This window comes from Salmo trutta, chromosome 17, assembly GCF_901001165.1.
Source record: "Salmo trutta chromosome 17, fSalTru1.1, whole genome shotgun sequence".
In the NCBI taxonomy this organism is placed as follows: domain Eukaryota; kingdom Metazoa; phylum Chordata; class Actinopteri; order Salmoniformes; family Salmonidae; genus Salmo; species Salmo trutta.
The window spans coordinates 29908778-29929380 of record NC_042973.1 but is presented as its reverse complement, the minus strand read 5'-3'; the positions used below and the strand labels follow the sequence as shown (position 1 = coordinate 29929380).

At 42.7% G+C, this 20603-nt stretch overlaps 1 protein-coding gene across 2 annotated transcripts in view; it reads right to left on the bottom strand.

The window, feature by feature from the left end:
* Nucleotides 1-20603, bottom strand: part of LOC115151997 (transmembrane protein 266) — a 94316-nt gene that overhangs the window by 5981 nt on the left and 67732 nt on the right. For both annotated transcript variants that reach the window (XM_029696415.1, XM_029696416.1), the window contains 5 exons: nt 5716-5870; nt 4602-4675; nt 3440-3496; nt 3009-3147; nt 2034-2149 (listed from right to left, as the gene is read on the bottom strand). In XM_029696415.1, coding sequence (XP_029552275.1) covers nt 2034-2149; nt 3009-3147; nt 3440-3496; nt 4602-4675; nt 5716-5870 — 541 coding nt within the window. The remainder of the gene's footprint in view (nt 1-2033; nt 2150-3008; nt 3148-3439; nt 3497-4601; nt 4676-5715; nt 5871-20603) is intronic.

The window sequence follows — 20603 nt, the reverse complement described above, 5'->3', positions numbered from 1 at the left end:
CTTTATTGACAAACCCTGGGTTGTGTCACACTGATCTTTGAACACATACATTACATATACAGTGCATTCGGAAAGTATTCAGACCCCTTGACTTTTTCAAAATTTTGTTACGTTACAACTTTATTCTAAAATGGATTAAATAAATAAAAATCCTCATCAATCTACACACAATAACCCAAAATGACGAAGGGAAAACAGGTTCTTAGAATTTTTTTGCTAATTTATAATAAAACAACAGAAATATCTTATTTACATAAGTATTCAGAGGCTTTGCAAAAAGAAATTGAGCTCAGGTGCATCCTGTTTCCATTCATCATCCTTGAGATGTTTCTACAACTTGATTGGAGTCCACCTGTGATTGGACATGATTTGGAAAGGCAAATGCCTGTCTATGTAAGGTCCCACAGTTAGCAGTGCATGTCAAAGCAAAAACTAAGCCATGAGGTCGAAGGAATAACCCGTAGAGCTACGAGACAGGATTGTGTTGAGGCACAGATCTACGGAAGGGTACAAAAACATTTCTGCAGCATTGAAGGTTCTCAAGAACACCGTGGCATCTATCTTTCTTAAATGGAAGAAGTTTGGAACCAGCAAGACTCTTCCTAGAGCTGGCTGCCCAGCCAAACTGAGCAACCGGGGGAGAAGGGCCTTGGTCAGGAAGGTGACCAAGAACCCGATGGTCTCTCTGACAGAGCTCCAGAGTTCCTCTGTGGAGATGGGAGAACCTTCCACAAGGACAATCATCTCTGCAGCACTCCACCAATCAGGCTTTTATGGTAGAGTGGCCAGACTGAAGCCACTCTTCAGTAAAAGGCACATGACAGCCCACGTGGAGTTTGTGAAAAAAAGCCTGGACTCTCAGAGATTGAACTCTTTGGCCTGAATGCCAAGTGTCACATCTGGAGGAAACCTGGCACAATCCCTACGGCTAAGCATGGTGGTGGCAGCATCATGCTGTGGAGATGTTTTTTCATTGTCAGGGCCTGGAGACAGGATTGAGGGAAAGATGAACGGAGCAAAGTACAGCGAGATACTTGATGAAAACCTGCTCCAGACCGCTCAGGACCTCAGACTGGGGCGAAGGTTCACCTTCCGACGGCACAATGACCCTAAGCACACATGCAAGACAACCCAGGAGTGGCTTCGGGGACAAGTCTCTGAATGTCCTTGAGTGGCCCAGCCAGAACCCGGACTTGAACCAGATCGAACATCTCTGTAGAGACCTGAAAATAGATGTTCAGCGACGCTCCCCATCCAACCTGACAGAGCTTGAGACGATATGCAGAGAAGAATGGGAGAAACTCCCCAAATACAGGTGTGCCAAGCTTGTAGCGTCATACCCAAGAAGACTCAAGGCTGTAATAGCTGCCAAGGGTGCTTCAACAAAGTACTGAGTAAAGGGTCTGAATACTTATGTAAATGTGATATTTCCTTTTTAAAATGTATTTTTTTAATAAATTTGCTAAAATTTCTACAAACCTGTTTTTGCTTTGTGATTATGGGGTATTGTGTGTAGATTGGTGAGGGAAAAAAACAATTTCATCTATTTTAGAATAAGGCTTTAACGCAACAAAATGTGGAAAAAGTCAAGGGGCCTGATTACTTTTCCAATGCATCGAATGCCCTCTTCAGTCAACATGACCCAGCAGTGCTGTACAATGACAGTCAAGCTTTGCTATATTACATATGTGTACAAATGTGACTGGATCCTTTTTCTGAATGTAAACCCCAGGATGGGAATAACAGGAACGTTGTGACACATTGACTGAATACAGAACCTGATACTAGCTCCTCCTAGGGATATGTAATGTATTTATGTGTTCAAGGGTCAGTGTGACCCTACTCAGTGTTTGTCAGATTAAAGGTTTGGTTATTCCGCACATAAATGTTTGGATTTGAATGTGTTTTGTTTTCTCAAATCTATACAAAAGGTATTGGAAGTGAATGTCTTTTCATTCTTGGCAAGTTGCTGCCTTCTGCTGGTTGGAGATGTGTATGACAGGCAGGGTCAGTCGGTAGGTGTTTGAACATACTGCCTGCTCCTGGCAGATCTGGGTGAGTCTCTCCAGCTGCTCCTCCCTGACAGCCTTGGCCTTCTCATACTGCTGCATCTCCATCTCCATCTCCACCTTCACCTGCAGCACGTAGGCTGGGACAGAACACAGGACAGACTGCTATGTAGGGGTAAACGCATTCACACTGACACACCTTTATTTTATATATCTGTAGTAGGCCCCATTTGATTTGATTTGAACAGGCTTTGAGGTAGCCTACGTTTGCTCCATTTGGTGGGTGTGGCGGGGTGTGGCTTGAAGCAATGACTGACGTATTTGAAGGGCAGCGGTGCATTTTGAACCCATAACCCAACCCCTCCCTGTTTTTCAACTGGTCGTTCAGAAAGGCACCATTTGCATTACACTTTATCGTACTGAACGCAGCCCTGGTGACTTTTCTACTGCAAAATAATGAAAATAAAATTATGGTGACACCATTAAAATATAACCCCCCCCCAAAAAAATAAAAAATAAATATTTTGCCTAACAACATATTGGTCCATATTATCAGGCTGGTGTGTTATTTTTCAATAAGCATTATCACCTGTAGCCCAACTGATGCAGCATAGTGGCTATAAATACACAGGTTGAAGCATGGGGTTGCCCGAATGTATTTGTGTTAATCATTAGCCGAACACAGAACCACCACAAGAGGGCGTAACATTCTTGTAAAATAATCCATTTAGAGTCAGTACAACGTGTGTATCTGTAGCAGATTATGTATGTATTTGTCATTGTGTTGGAAAGCAAGTATTGATTGCAGTTTGTAATAAGCATGGCAAAAAATGCTCTGTAAAGCTCAGTTCAAAGCAAGTTGGGATAATGATGTCATCCATTGGGGTGGAGCTGCAGAAATATTATTGCTGCATCTCTGCAACCTGACAGTAAAGGACATGATACAGAGGAGACTGCACCCAATACCCCCTCCACCCCCTGTGGTCCTCCCAGCCTCACCGTCGATTATTCTCTTGATCCTCCAGATGCGCAGGGTGATGATGAGGCCAATGGCGTCCCAGGGGCTGCTGGGGCCGTTGGCCACCGTTGAGGCCACCATGGGGGCCAGCGACAGCACTATGACTGCACCATCAAACACCTACACACACACACACACACACACACACACACACGCACACACGCACATGCACACACACACACACAAAGAATATTAGCAAGCAGACAATGGAGACTTCCTTTTTTTGAACAAATTATGAATGAAAAAACATGAACATCTGCCAGTGTCAGTGAGTGTTCTACTACAGTTCGTTCCTCCAGGTCTGTGGGTGGTTTCCAGGCTGAGGTCTGACATTGGGAGAATGACATTGCAGTGGAAATGGTGGGGTGTTCAGAGCCCCACCTCAGGACTAATGGCCCCCCAGGGAGCTTACCTCCACTTTGTTCTCAATGTAATCCCAGATCCCCAGCACCACAATCCTGAACACCGTCTGAGAGAGGGAGGGAAAGAAAGAGGGGGAGGGAGAGGTAGGGAAAAAAGGAGATGGAAAGAGTGGGGGAGAGAACCATAGCGATATAATTCATATTTCCTTTAGTTGTAAACATCCCCCTAAAAATCTTAATGTCTCAGCAAAACTGAATTGCAGTTGTGATTCAGTTTTCTTTCATCTATCCACAGGTAATTCATCAATGACATTATATGAATCCAGTTCACTACCACAGCGGTCGGATTTCATCCAAACAATTAGAGATGCACACAGCACCCTGCACTAGCTAGAGCTGACTCAGCAGGGGCTGCAGAAAGCTACTGCACTACTCTCCTCTCTTTCCTCACTTTTTCCATGTTTCTCTTCTTTTTCTCTTCTTTTCACAGATTCAGGGTTTCACCTGAGATGAAGCTGCCCTGCCACATCCAATAGTTACATGAATCACTAAGGGTTAGCTTTCATTGATAACTAAAACACATCTCTCGACCAAATGGAGCAGCAGACTGATGAACAGAGAATAACTAAGATAAGTGCTGCTATGTCTGAGGAAACGGTAATCAATACGATTTACCTGAGTCTCTGAAGTTAGTTCAAATCTAGGGTGCAGCAGAAAAGCTCTATCTGCATTTGACATAAAGGGATTGTGTTGAGGATCGACAATATATCAAGAGGAACCAACACTCAAAGCAAGTTGTGAAGGGAAATTGTATCGGAATGAGTGAGAGAGAGGAGGCTGTAATGCAGTGAACAAACATGAGGAGCAAAATAAATAGCTACTGTTCTTACATTTGACCGATTTTTCTTCTGTCCATTGGCAAAATGTGTAAAATTACTGGAACTTAGCTGTTTTTCCCTTTTTGTTTTTTTTAATGAATAAATTACTTGCTTAGACCTTGCTGGATCTCACAAAACCCTAATAAGTCGATAATGTGTTGATGAGGGAAAGGGCAGGCTTTAATAGGGTGTCGTAATCAGGATACACCACTGCACCTCTCTAGCTCACCGATGTCTCATACTGCACACTATAGCATTAAATCAACCCTTGGCTGCATCAGCTGTAAGTGAGCCTGCTGCCACTGTGGGAGAGAGAGAAGGGAGAGGGGCTCACCTCAGCAAAGAACACAGACAGAATGACCAGGCTGATCCAGTGGATAATGATGGCAAACTGCAACGCGTTGTTAACTATGAAGACAGCACAGAATAGACAACATTTAGAGATTCAGATACTTAGTTAAATACTGGAGACGGACACACAATCACAGACATACAGGCAAGGGCACATACATTCACACACACGCGCACACGCACAGGTTTGTCTGAATGCCTGTCTATTCATCCGCCTAATTGTGGCCAGCATCATACTGCATTTGGCTGTCAACTACAGCATTCCTCTTCCTCTTCACACGCCACCTCCCTTCCCATCTGTCTTTGTTTGCTGTGTTCACTGATCTGTCCATCAGTCCATTCATCTTCCTCCATCCCTCCCTCTCTCCGTACATTCACCCAGCAGACAGACAACCTTAATCACCCCATTCATTTATCTTTCCCTCCCAACTGTCCCGTCTCTTAAATCTGCCTCCAGGGACTTGTAAAGACTTGAATGCATTAAAATACATCCATATTGACATGACGGAGGCCCTACAGTATCATCCTTCATAGAGCTTGTGACACCATAGAGGTGATGACTCCTGACCTTATCCACATGATAGATGAGGACACCTTCCTCCCCAGAGCCAGAGGATGCAGATGAGGTCATCTCCATGTGAGACAGGTCACAGTGGCATTAGACCACCTGACACTGTGCTTACTAATGAGGCTGATATCATAGAGAGGAGAGATCACAGCCCCAGGTCCTGGACCTGTCACTGTCACTGCATTATACTGTTTTTATAGAGAGGAGAGATCAAAGTCCCAGGTCCTGGACCTGTCACTGCCACTGCATTATCAAACAGTATTATACAACAGGCCTAGGGCCAATGTTATCTACATCCATAACAGCAGATGTGCATTATTGTATTTTCCAACATACTTTACCACAGCTGTGTTGTATGTTTTAACTTCACTAGGGGTCAAATCACATTTTGTATATCTTCCATCACAATTTTTGTGACAGTTTAAGTTGCAGAAGTCTATCACAAGTTAGCCCTTTTAAATTGTCATTGCATGAAAACAAGTCCAGAAGATCCATGTTCTAATACAGAGACAGTTCCAGGGTCACTCACACTGCAGGAGCTTGGTGTCGATGAGCAGCTCCAGACACAGCAGCACCACCACCAGGATGACACAGGCCACCAGGAAACAGTTAAAGCCAGCGCTCAGCAGACACACCTGCCACGGGGCTGCCCTCCGCCCACAGCACGGCTTCAGCCAGTTAGACCTGGCACCAGAGAGACAGAGAGGAGGGGGTGGAACGCAGAGACAAAGGAGAATGTCATTAAATGCAAATCAGAGAATGACATGTATTCAAATTTATTAGTTCTCTTTCAAACCTCTATGTCAGGGGCCGGCAACAGACGGCCCGTGGGCCAAAACCGGCTTGCAAGTGATTTTCTTTGCCCCCTCAAAGTTTTTCGTAAAAAAATTACATATACATTAGGTAAAAAAAAAACGTTCAAATTGTCAGGAATTTTGCAAAATTTAGGAAGTCTGTTCCCAAGTATTCCCACTAATTAAAAAAAGACATCTGTGATCATGCCTCAATGTAATCAAGGTATGAAATTATTGCTATTTTCAAATACAATCTCTTATTGGGCTTTGTTGTAGTCAATTTGCAGTGTTCAAATGATAATTATGTTCTGTTCCCCTGACCATCTGCTCTGACATGATTTAAATATTGAACAAAAACCTGTCTACAGACAGAAACAACGTAACACAATATGAAGTCATATGGGGCAGAGATTTACAAGCATTAGAAACAACACTGGGTGTGGATACGGTGGGAACATGTGGGTCTGAGCACCTGTGATTTCATTAATATATGTGGAAATGTATGGAAATGTTAAGTGGACTATTGTTTTTGTCTATGTATGTTTTTGTTTAAAAACAAACATTACAAAAAAGAATCGTCTGGAGGCTGAATCTAGTTGCCTACCTCTGCTCTATGACAGACAGTACAGTACAGTACAGTGCAGTACAGTGGAGTCATTGAGAAGTGCTTTCTACTTGGTGTTATACTCTGAGTCAGCATAGGGCACAGTTCCAATCAGGCACAAATAACACAATATTACACATCCACACACACATACTACTGATTTGTGACAATGTTTGTCTGAGCATTTGTTGAATTGACCAACTAAAGTTTAATCTAAACTCAAACAACAGTGTGAGAAGTTAGTGCTCTAGAATCACACAGCAATTGTGTTTGCCTTGTGGCACCACTCACCACATGGCCATATTTACTCAGCTTTACAAACAAGATGTATTTGGCAGTTTTGAGAGCTGAGCAGTATGTTGAAGCCATAGAACTCAAACTTTCTATGATCTCTTTAATTAGAGATATACAGATATTTCCAAGCCAGATCTCTGTGCTCAGTGTGCCTCATCCCTCTGGGAGCAGACTGTTCTGTTGTGTTGTGTTCCAGCCACCTTCATGCTGGCTGGCTGTGTGACCTCATCTTGTGGCTCTCAGAGGGCTTCAGTGGGGCTGTATCCACACCATCTGGAGGCCACAGACCACCTCCTCATCTCTCCTCATTCACAGCCAAAAATATGACTGCTCTCAGGATGATGATGGCTTCATCTGATTTCCATGACAATATTCACACACTACTGGGTTTTTCTTTTTCTCTCTCTTCTGACAGGGATGGAGTAGGTGGTAACAGGGTGTGGGTCGGATCCGTAATATCACCTTTACATCTCATGACCCCTATGTCAGTCATTCATGCACACTGCCATCCATTCCCCATTGATCTGACAGTAGACTCCAGTGACCCCCCTCCCTCTAAAATCTAAATGGCCATGCATTTCCATCAGTGTGCAGATAAGAGTGGCATTTCCCAGGAGAGCTAGGCCTTTGTCTGGATACATTGTGTCTACCTTATATCCAACCTCTCCTCTGTGTCCCTCCTACCAGATGCTAGGACGGAGACAGGCTCCCAGAGATTTATGGTCAATAAATAATGGCAGATCTGTGCGAGGCAGACAGGGCTTTCCCTCCCTGTCACTACTCTGTATTTTACACAGACAAAACTACTCTGATATTTCCAGTGAGAGAGCTTCTTAGGGGCAGACAGTGAAAGATGCATGTCCTCTGAGAAACAGCACTTTGTCATTGTCACCTGTCCCCGAGTGAAGAAATCCCATTGCCAATGTCCGTCTTTTAGCACAAGAGAGGAAGAAAGATTCTACTTCCAGGCTCCAGGACAGAACAGGCAAACAGACAGAGTGGCAGTTATTTTTGAAGGCACTGGGGCTGTGCAGAGAGGGGTAGAGAGAGAAAAGAGAGAGAGGGGGAAGGGGAGCCAGAGCGAGAGAGTGAGAGAGGCCCAGTGAGATGAGCCAGTTTGCGGCTACAGCTGGACCTCCGGTGGAGGACTGGATATCCTGTCCACCTGGTGCCAAGATCAGCAGAGGGGCTGGGGGTTGGAGCAGGGCCATGCTGTGTCAATGAGCACTCCCAGGGCCTAACTGGCACACGCTGCTGCCCACTGCACCACTGCCAGTCACTCTGATCCAAGCCATGCCAACAGATTAGGAGCTCAACACTGGAGATGACAGGGAATTAGAGGAGGCTTCTATGTGATAGCAGAAAATACATTCATTGGCCAGTAGGGACAGTATCTCACGTTACATGTGTGACTCAATGCTGCAGGACTGTTTTGAGAATACTGTTTTGAGAATACTGAAACATGTTTCAATCAGGACTTATCCATCAAATATTGAGGAATATACAATGTCAGTCACAGGCATCAGTAGGAAATGTGTTGATGGTGTTGTACCCACAATAACAATCCGGACATTCTGTACTCCAACCAAAAACCCTAGATGAACGGAGAACACCTATGTGAGAATGTTGTTCATTAACTACAGTTCAACATTCAACACTATTGTTCCCTTCAAGCCTGACACCAAGCTCAGAGCCCTGGGTCTGGACACCAATTTCTGCAACTGGATTCTGGACTTCCTGATGGGCAGACCACAGGCTTTGAGGATTGGCAACAACGACTCTTAACACAGGGGACCCTCAGGGGTGTGTCCTCAGCCCTCTGCTGAACTCCCTGTTCACCTATGACTGTGTTCCTTTGAACGACACTCCATCAACTCCATCATCAAGTTTGCTGACGACACAACGGTTGTAGCACTGATAACCAACAAGGACAAGTCAGCCTATAGGGAGGAGGTAAGTGAACTGGCAATGTAGTGCCAGGACAACAACCTCTTCCTCAACATCAGCAAAACAAAGGAGTTGATTGTTGACTTCTGGAAGCAGAGGAGGGAACACACTCCGATCCACATCAACGGGACTGCAGTAGAGAGAGTCAGCAGTTTTAAGTGTCCACATCACCGAGGACTTGTCATGGACCAACAACACCACCACTCTCGTCAAGAGGGTGCAACAGCGTCTCTACTTCCTAAGGCGGCTAAAGAAATTCAGCATGCCACCCCGGGTCCTCTCCAAATACTACCGCTGCACCATCGAAAGCGTCCTGACCGGTTGCATCACGGTCTGGTACGGGAATTTCCAGGCCCAAGTGAAGATGGCCCAGTACATCACTGGGACCGTGCTCCCACTCATCCAGGACATCTACTTGAAACGTTGCCTGAGGAAGGCCCGAAGCATCATCAAGGACCCCACCCACGAGCTGTTCATTCCCTTACCGTCGAGCAGACGGTATCGGAGCATGAGGTCTGATACCAACAGGCTCAGAAACAGTTTTATTTACAAGCCATCAGACTGCTGAACGCTTGAACTGGACTGACCACCTGCACTGCCTCTCTGCACTTTAACACACATGCACTCACTCAAGCGCACACGCATGCACACACACACGCTAAACATGCAACACACACATTACAACTGTTGCAACCAGACTTTTATTATTATTGCTAAATACTGCACAATTTAAACACATGCCCCCCAATCCGCCCATCCCGAAAACATGTGTAAATATTGGACTATAAATTGTGCCTTCCTGTTTTATACTTATGCTATAAAAAATATTATATTCTACTGAACCATTTACTTTATGTTCGTATTCGTATCTGTTATTATTTCTTATTGTGGTTGCATTGTAGAGAAGAAACCTGCAAGTAAGCATTTAGTTGGACGGGCTATACCATGTGTATCCTGTATATACGACTAATAACATTTGAAACTTGTTCAGTGGTAAATAGCCAAAGAAACAATATGTTTACATGTGTAACACATATCTACTCCATTTATCAACTTGGACTCAAGGTTAGACGTAACATAGTAAATGTATATTTGGGACACTAGACTAGGGGTTAGGGGTTAGGGTTAAGGTTAGGGTTAGGAGTTAGGATTAGGGGAAGGGTTAGCTAACATGCTAAGTAACTAAAAAGTAGCAAGCAGTTGCAAAGTTGCAAATTGGCTAAAATACTAAAGTTGTCCGTGATGAGATTAGAGCACACAGCTTTTGGGTTGCTAGATGTTCACGTTAATACATCCATCCATCCACCCCGACCAAACACCCAACTTTCATTTTTGCCTTAAGTAACCTTCGGTCTTATGTAACCATACCAAATGTAACATGTCATACTAATTTGAGTGTCCCGGATTGATGTTGACTATGTTACGTCTACTGAGACCAGGCTGTATTTATTGGCCTGTCTGCCACAGCTATTTGAAAGAGTAGCACACGAACACAGCACTTTTTGCTAGGAAACACTGGTGTTAGGTTCTGGATTAAAAAGGCTAATTTAATGTGTATGGTTTCATAATTAATTTAAAGTGATCCTTCCAGCAAGGAGGAAAGGTATTAATGTAATAAAATGGTAAAGAGAAACCCTGTCTGGAAGCATTGCAATTGCCATGATGGATTACTCGAAGCTCAGAAACTTAATTTTGGGGAAATCATTTTAAACCTGGAGTACTGAAGACTTTAAGTATTTATGAGCAAGTGAAGTAGTATCAGTGGTAAACCACTGTGAGTGAGAGAGGGAAATTCCCTCAGCCTCAGCCGGTCACAGCCCATACATCGAACAGGCAATACTTCAAGATCTACACGCACACACACACTAGCAACAGCCATTGAAATTGTTAAAAGGTTTTCCCAAAAATCAAATAAATGCAACGGACAATGGATAAAGATGAACACATCAAAAAATGAACACATCAAAATAAAGTTATCTTTCTTCTCTTTCTTGTGATGTAAGAGTGCACAAAATCCCAGACGATGCTTTAGCGTTCTTAAAGATTCAAAGGAAAGACTATGTATTCCATTGAGCCCATTTCAGCCATTACAGGGGAGTGTTTGACAGGTCATTAGAAACAACAGGCACAAGCAAGACTATGAACGAATCGCAGTAGTAAAATGAAAGCAGTCAATCCAGCAAGATTTAAGTGACAAGTTTTTACACCCCTCAAACACAGAAAATAGATGGCTAAAAAATACATCCTCAGGTGGGCGGGGCATGCGCATTGTCACACACAAGCATGCACAAACACACACTGTTCCGGACCACTGTGTGAACACGCTCTCCGTAGCCAATGTGAGTAAAGGCTGCATTCAAAAGGCTGCAGGGCCAGACGGATTACCAGGACGCGTACTCAGAGCATGCGCTGACCAGCTGGCAAGTGTCTTCACTGACATTCTCAACCTCTCCCTGACCCAGTCAGTAATACCTACATGTTTCAAGCAGACCACCATAGCGCCCAAGAACGCCAAGGTAACCTGTCTACAGGACTATCGCCCCGTAGCACCACATCTGTAGCCATGAAATGCTTTGAAAGGCTGGTCATGGCTCACATCAACACCATCATCCCAGACACGCTGGACCCACTCCAATTTGCATTCCGCTTCAACAGATGCACAGATGATGCAATCTCTACTGCAATCCACACTTCCTTTTCCCACCTGGACAAAAGGAACACCTATGTGAGAATGCTGTTCATTGACTACAGGTCAGCGTTCAACACCATAGTGCCCTACAAGCTCATCACTAAGTTAAGGATCCTGGGATAAAACACCTCCCTCTGCAACTGGATCCTGGACTTCCTGACGGGCCGCCCCATGTGGCAAGGTTAGGTAAGAACACATCCGCCACGCTGACCCTCAACACGGGGGACCCTCAGGGGTGCGTGCTTAGTCTACTCCTGTACTCGCTGTTCATCCACGACTGCGTGGCAGTGCACGACTCCAACACCAACATTAAGTTTGCTGATGACACGACGGGGGTTGGCCTGATCATGATGACAGCCCATAAGGAGGAGGTCAGAGATCTTGCATTGTGGTGCCAGGACAACAACCTCTCCCTCAACGTCAGCAAGACAAAGCTGATTGTGAAGTACAGGAAACAGAGGGCCGAGCATGCCCCAATCAACATAGACAGGGCTGTAGTAGAGCAGGTCGACAGTTTCAAGTTCATTGGTGTCCACATTACTAAGGAATTATCATGGTCCACACACACCAACACAGTCGTGAAGAGGGCACGACAGCGCCTCTTCCCCCTCAGGAGGCTGAAAAGATTTGGCATGGGCCCTCAGATCCTCAAAAAGTTCTACAGCTGCACCATCAAGAGCATCTTGACTGGTTGCATCACTACTTGGTGTGGCAACTGTTTGGCATCCAACCACAAGGCGCTACAGAAGTTAGTGCGTACGCCCCAGTACATCACTGGGGCCGAGCTCCCTTCCATCCAGGACCTCTATACCAGGCGGTGTCAACCACCCAATTCATAGACTGTTCTCTCTGTTCACGGGAAGCGGTACTGATGTACCCAGTCTGGAACCAGGACCCTGAACAGCTTTTACCCCCAAGCCATAACACTGCTAAATAGTTAGTCCGGGTAGCTATTGGTTAACTATTTAACTATCTGCATTGACCCTTTTTGTACTAACTCTTCTGACTTATCACATATGCTGCTGTTACTGTTTATTATCTATCCTGTTTGCCTAGTCACTTTATCCCTACCTATATGTACATAGGGTAGCTACCTCAATTAACTCATACCACTGAACATTAACTCAATACTGGTACCCCGTGTATATAGCCAAGCTATCATTACTCGTTGTGTATTTATTCCTGCTGTTATTATTTTTCTATAATTGTTTTATTTTCTCTCTGCGTTGTTGTGTAGGTAAGTATTTCACTGTTAGTCAACACCAGTTATTTACGAAGCATGTGAGAAAAGCAATTTTATTTTATTTGACACACACACACACACAGTATTTGCAAGGAGGAAATGAGAGATGCGGAGAAGTATGAACCAGGCAGGTTAATAAAGGCATCAGCAGTGAGCTGGGGTAGTGGAAGAAGGAGCAAAGGGAGATTGAACTGTGGTAGACAGGGAAACACAGGAGGAGGATTAAACCATGATACTGATCAATACAGCCCAGGAGAGGAGGTGAACTGCTGGTCATGAGATCGGTTGATACAGCCCTCACAGCAGACATAGAGGAGAGAGGACAGAGTGACAGACATGTCACTGTGTGTCAGGTAGCAGGTGAGTGCCTGACCACACTCAGGCTCACTGTTGGTGGCCTGAGCTAGGCTTAGCTCAAGCCCCCAGCTAAAAGAGCCTATCTGGAAAAGACTGCTTTTATGTACTACTTAATCAAGCCAAGACTGAAGACAATGTTAAGTTATGGCCTGCTTTTCACAGCAAATGAATTGTTCTGGTGTGTGTGGGGAAGGGACTGTGTGCTGTTACAAGTACAGTACTACAACTATAAAGAATCTCTCAGAGTATTGAGTTGGTGCAGACATTGCTGAGGAGAAAAGGCAATCCAAGAGAAGCAACTACATGACCGTCAACCTGCTTCAGATATTGATCCCATAGGCCGAACCTATTCTATTGGGTAAATGGCATCATATGCTTCACGTTTTCATACCTGCTCATCCTGATAGCCTATGCAATTATGAATACAAGGTTAATAACCCTTTTTTGGTTAATTGCACACAAGGTCCAACCGAATTTTGACTTTCGCTTTTAACCCAACCCCTCCAAAAGACACACATACATACCTATGTTATGGAGAGGTGTGTGGGGAGGGGGGGGTGGGGGGGGGGGTGGTTAATGTCCCTTGGCATCTAGGATTTGATACCAGCAACCTTCTGGTTGCCAGGTCACTTCCTTACAGATTTTTACCATCTGACCTGGGATTCAAACTGACAACCCTTTGTTTGCTGGCTTGCCTCTCTAACCGCTGCCCATAGATCAAAGAAACCTTACTATATGTGCAGAATTTCCCTCGCTCGGATTTCGCAAGGATTATTATATTTTTTTTGCATGTATGTAGCATATCATGTTCGAAATAATCACACACTTTCCAAATTTGTTTCTCTGGGTGGCGTTCAGGGTGAATGTAGCCTACTGAATGCAGCAGATAGAAATGTCACCAATAGAGCTGACTGACAGATGTTCTGAACGTTCACTCTTCTCTCATCGCACGCACACTTGCCAAACGGGCATTGTGACATACCAACTCACCTGTTATGACGTTCTCTTTGGAATATCGAGCTAGGCCTACTAGAGGCTATGCGTTCGGTGGCTACACGCAGCATTTCTGGCAAAGGCTAATTCTGCTCACTAAAGAAAGGCGTAAAGACCAAATTTACCCGCAGAGGAAAGTTTTCTATGAGTAGATTTAGATCTCTGAGCGTAAAGTAAGATAGAGAGCAAAGATAATCCAATTCAGGCCTAATAAAAATCAATTGGAGAAAAAAACAAGCGAAATCCAACATTTGCGAAACATCAGCGCAAAGAAGATAATTAACGTTTGTAACCCAATCACTAGGCCTATATTATGAGATAAGCGACTAATGTATTCAAAAAGGCAACATAGCCTAATTGTCCAACCAATGGCTTTCAATGTTACATTTAACATGTTTTTCAGAGTGCAACATTTCTTGTTTAGAAAGTATTTTATTTTTGGATTGTTGTGGATGAGATTGTGCAGAAGGCTAGTGCTTATATGTCTCAATAGTGCTTTTTACATTTCAAGGTGGTTACTGCCATAGAGATACACTGTATCTGGTGGTTACTCATCCCATCCACCACCATTGTACACTCTTAGAAAAAAAAGGTGCTATCTAGAACCTAAAAAATTAAGAGGTGACTATAAAGAGTCTCATCTGAATCATCAACTCAGCCAGAAGCCATTAATCAGCCAATCATGCTAAAGATGAGAGTGTTGGATGTGTATGATATTGTTATTTGCCATGTGTAATGAATACTGTAACAAATCTGTTAACCCAAGGGAGTTAATATCTTTTGACCATTGGGTACGGTAGCTGCACCAAGGTGAACCGGGGTTCAAAGAGCGGCAGAGACATTGGCATTTATCCTCTCCAAATTGCTGCAAAAGTGGATGGACTGAGTAGGCCATCAGAAAGCTGTACATGTGAGGGACTTGGAAAAGAGAAGTGTGGGACATGCTTTCCCGTTCGGTGGGGAGAGTGTACGAGTTTGACGTTCTCAGGACTGCAAACTGCTCTCCCAAATGAGTTAACTTTCTTGGGCCAGCGGTAACGACCGCAGCCCTCATTATTATAGTAGGTTAGCTCTGACTACTGCTTGTGCAGATTTCATTTGATGTTTTCTATTATATTGTACTGCCTGTGGGCTCAGTAGCGCCAACATTATGTGTCGCTTTCAGTGCGACAACTAATTTTTGTTTACAGGTATTTTAGTACTAGGCCTTTCTTCAGTAAACTTGAAAGTACATTTTCAAATAATTTGTTAATGGATATACAGTACCAGTCAAAAGTTTGGACACACCTACTCATTCAAGGATTTTTCTTTATTTTTACTATGTTCTACAATGTAGAATACTAGTGAAGACATCTGTCTTTTGGTCTGATGAGTTCAAGTTTGAGATTTTTTGTTCCAACCGCCGTGTCTTTGTGAGATGCAGAGTAGGTGAATGGAAGAACTCTGCATGTGTGGTTCCCACTGTGAAGCATGGAGGAGGTGTGATGGTGTTGGGGTTCTTTGCTGGTGACACTGTCTGTGATTTATTTAGAATTCAAGGCACACCTAACCAGCATTGCTACCATAGCATTCTGCAGTGATACGCCATCCCATCTGGTTTGCGCTAAGTGGGACTATCATTTGTTTTTCAACAGGACAATGACCCAAAACACATCTCTAGATTGTGTAAGGGCTATTTGACCAAGAAGGAGAGCGATGGTGCTGCATCAGATGACCTGGCCTTCACAATCACCTGACCTCAACCCAATTGAGATGGTTTGGGATGAGTTGGACCGCAGAGTGAAGGAAAAGCAGCCAACAAGTGCTCAGCATATGTGGGAACTCCTTCACGACTGTTGGAAAAACATTCCTCATGAAGCTGGTTGAGAGAATGCCAAGAGTGTGCAAAGCTGTCATCAAGGCAAAGGGTGGCTACTTTGAAGAATCTCAAATATAATTTGATTTGTTTAACACTTTTTTGGTTACTATATGATTCCATATGTGTTATTTCATAGTTTTGATGTCTTCACTATTATTCTACAATGTAGAAAATAGTAAACTAAAGAAAAACCCTGTAAAGAGTAGGTGTGTCCAAACTTTTAAGTCGTACTGTATGTTGATGATTTGTGTATTTTCCAGGAGTTGCTCAATTGCCTTGGGCTAGGGGGCAGCATTGAGAATTTTGGAAAAAATATGTGCCCATTTTTAACTGCCTCCTACACCAACTCAGAAGCTAGGATATGCATATTATTAACACATTCGGATAGAAAACACTCTGAATTTTCTAAAACAGTTTGAATGGTGTCTGTAAGTATAAAAAAACTCATATTGCAGGCAAAAACCTGTGAAAAATAGATCAAAAAATGTTTGAATTTTGTGACTGTACTATTTAGTGTCATTGTTTTATAGATACCACAGTGAGAAAGGATTCATTTCGCAACTCCTAGGGAAACGTTTACATACAGTAGTATGATTTGATATGTTTTCTTATTTTTCTTACAATTTTTATCCTGTTTTAGCATATAAAAAATGCTTGGAAAGATCAGAGGTTGGACCTAAGCAAGTGTTTAAATACTTCCCTACACATATATAATTTTTTTTTAGATGTCAACGATCTTTATAAAGTTGTTTGAAACATCTATGGTTAACAGGGAGCAAATTAGAATGCAGGGAAGTTGACATGTCGTCACTTCATTTTTTTGCGCCTGCGCATAAATCTGAGAAGAGTGAATTTGTCATAATCGTTTTTCTAGACACAGAATAGGTCGTGTGAAAATATTACTGATGTTTACTGATGTTTCACGTTAAAAATGGACCAAAAGATTGATGCTAAACAACGTTTGACATGTTTGAACGAACGTAAATAGATTATTTACTAGGTTTTTTTAGCTTTTCGGCGTGATTTTACACCCCCCCAACCAGGTTTTGTGGGAGCCTACTGAACGCTAACTACATGGTGTTATTTGGACATAAATTATGAACTTTGTCAAAAGAAACCACATTTGTTCTGGACCTGGGATTCCTGGCAGTGCCTTCTGATGGAGATAATCAAAGGTAAGGGAATATTTACAATGTTATTATGATATTAGATGCTGCTAACCTGTATAGCCTAGCATGTTGTTATTAGCATAGTACCCCGTTTATTGCAAAATGTGATTTCCCAGTAAAGTTATTTTGAGATCTGGCCATTCGGTAGCAATTACGAGATGATATATTATTCTTTGAATGACAATATTATAATTTACCAATGTTTTCGAATAGTAATTCCGTGATTTGTAACGCTGGATTCACTGGGAGCATTCGAGCCGAAAAAAATTCTTAATTTCACCGCGACTGTAAATGCTGTTTTTGGATATAAATATGAACTTGATGGAACTAAAAATGCATGTATTGTATAACATAATGTCCTATGAGTGTCATCTGATGCAGATTGTCAAAGGTAAGTGCATAATTCTAGCTGGTTTTCTGTCTCTGTTGACGCCCTTCTTTGAATTGACTAAACATTACACACAGCTATTGTCAATGTACTCTCCTAACATAACCTAACTTTATGCATTCTCCGTAAAGCCTCTTTGAAAAACGGACAACGTGGTTAGATTTAGGAGATGTGTATCTTTCAAATGGAGGAAAATAGTTGATTATTTGAGTATTTGAAATGATTAGACTCTTGCAGTTTTGAATTCCCCGCCATGGTCACATGACAATGAATCCCAATACCGGGCAGGGATCCCCAATTAAAAAAGATCAAGGAAGAATTTTCCCAATATTGGCTTAAATGGGTTTCTGGTTTTCTGGGTCTTCGCTTCCAACTGGAAAATAAGATGCTAATATTTCACAGTAACATTAAATAAAAATAATAACTACATTATATCTGTTGCCATTTGTCATTATATTGTACTTTTTCCTTAAGAGGCCACGGGTTAGCAATGAACCCTGAGACGGGATTGCTAGCAAGGCTGGAAATTCAAAACATCAAAAATCTAATAATTTCAATTTCTCAAACAATCAACTATTTTACACCATTTAAAAGATAAACATCTCCTTAATCTAACCACATTGTCCGATTTTCAAAGAGGCTTTACGGCAAAAGCATAAAGTTAGATTATGTTAGGACAGTACATAGCCACAAAAGTACAAACATCCATTTTCAATTCAAGGTCAGGCGTCACCAAAAGCAGAAACCAGCTAAAATTATGCACCAACCTTTGACAATCTCCATCAGATGACACTCCTAGGACATTATGTTATACAATACATGCATTTTTTGTTCCATCAAGTTCATATTTATATCCAAAAACCGCATTTTACAGTAGCTGTGAAATTCTGATTTTTTTCTTCTCTGAAATGCTTCCGGTGAACAACGTTACAATTTTCAAAATTACTATTCGAAAACATTGGTAAATTATAATATTGTCATTCAAATAATTATAGTTTAACATTTCGTAAATGATACTGTCTTGCCAGATTTCAAAATAACTTTACTGGGAAATCACAAGTTGCAATAAACCAGGTGCTGTGCTAAGAACAATAAGCTAGCCTAATTAGCTTAGCATCATCTTGTAACCATGTAATATCAATAATACTATTGTCAATAATCCATTACCTTTGATTATCTTCATCCATTGGCAGTTCCAGGAATTCCAGGTCCACAACAAATGTGGTTTCTTTTGACAAAGTTCATAATTGATGTCCAAAGAACTCCAAGTTGTTCCATGTTGTTAGCGCTTCGGTGGCTACTAAAAAGTAGCGCGGGGGGGGGTGTGTGAAGTCACGGCAAAAAGTTACAAAAATAATCTATTTATTTTTGTTCAAACATGTCAAACGTTGTTTAGCATCAATCTTTAGAGCCATTTTTAACGTGAAACATCAGTAATGTTTCAACCCGACCTCACCTGTGTCTAGAAAAACGTTTTTGAAAAATGTCCCGTGTCTCATGATTGCGCAGGTGCAGGCCATAATGGAAGTGACGACATCCCACGGACGTCAACTTCAATGCATTCTTATTTGCTCCCTGTTAATCATGGAAGCTTCAAACAACTTTCTAAAGATCGCTGACATCTAGTGGAATCCGTAGGAGTTGCGAACTGAATCCTTTCTCACTATGGTATCTAATAAACAATGACACTAAATAGTACAGCCACAAAATTCTCATTTTTTTAAATCTATTTTTCTCAGGTTTTTTCCTGCAATATGAGTTTTGTTATACTTACAGACACCATTCAAACTGTTTTAGAAAATTCAGAGTGTTTTCTATCCGAATGTGTTAATAATATGCATATCCTAGCTTCTGAGTTGGTGTAGGAGGCAGTTAAAAATGGGCACGTATTTTTTTCAAAATTCTCAATACTGCCACCGTGGCCCGTAGAGGTTATGACAGATGACCGCATTAGCAGGTTTTTGTATTTGGAAATTGTTGTATCATTCCTAGATGTAATGTTATATTATAATGCTGTGTAATCACCTGCTGGTGTAAAACACATGGAAATTAAGCAAAAAAAAATATTTAAGTGAGAAGTAGGAAGGTCTGAACAGAATTAGGACTACTTCCTCACACTCAGTTTTGAGAAATTTTCCATTGAAGCCAAAAGGTAAGTATGAAAAGGGGTAAATGGGGAGCTCAGAACAGGGTGTGCTGTGCCAATGTTCTGATTCATTGATGAGAGCTCTTGATTGATGTCTCAATTGCACATTTACACCAGAGCCAGTCTGCTCTCTCTGAAAATCTCCAAGGCATTAGGAACCAGACCTACATACATATAAACTCAGCAAAAAAATAAACGCCCTCTCACTGTCAACTGCGTTTATTTTCAGGAAACTTAACGTGTAAATATTTGCATGAACATAAGATTCAACAACTGAGACATAAACTGAACAAGTTCAACAGACATGTGACTAACAGAAATGGAATAATGTGTCCCTGAACAAAGGGGCGGGGGGGTTGCCAGTTCTTGCTGTGAGATGACACCCCACTCTTCCACCAAGGCACCTGCAAGTTCCCGGACATTTCTGGGGGGAATGGCCCTAGCCCTCACCCTCCAATCCAACAGGTCCCAGATGTGCTCAATGGGATTGAGATCCGGTCTCTTCGCTGACCATGGCAGAACACTGACATTCCTGTCTTGCAAGAAATTACGCACAGAACGAGCAGTATGGCTGGTGGCACTGTCATGCTGGAGGGTCATGTAAGGATGAGCCTGCAGGAAGGGTACCACATGAGAGAAGAGGATGTCTTCCCTGTAACGCACAGCATTGAGATTGCCTGCAATGACAACAAGCTCAGTCCGATGATGCTGTGACACACCGCCCCAGACCATGACGGACCCTCCACCTCCAAATCGATCCCGCTCCAGAGTACAGGCCTCGGTGTAAAGCTCATTCCTTTGACAATAAACGCGAATCTGACCATCACCCCTGGTGAGACAAAACTGTGACTCGTCAGTGAAGAGCACTTTTTGCCAGTCCTGTCTGGTCCAGCGACGGTGGGTTTGTACCCATAAGGGACGTTGTTGTTGGTGAT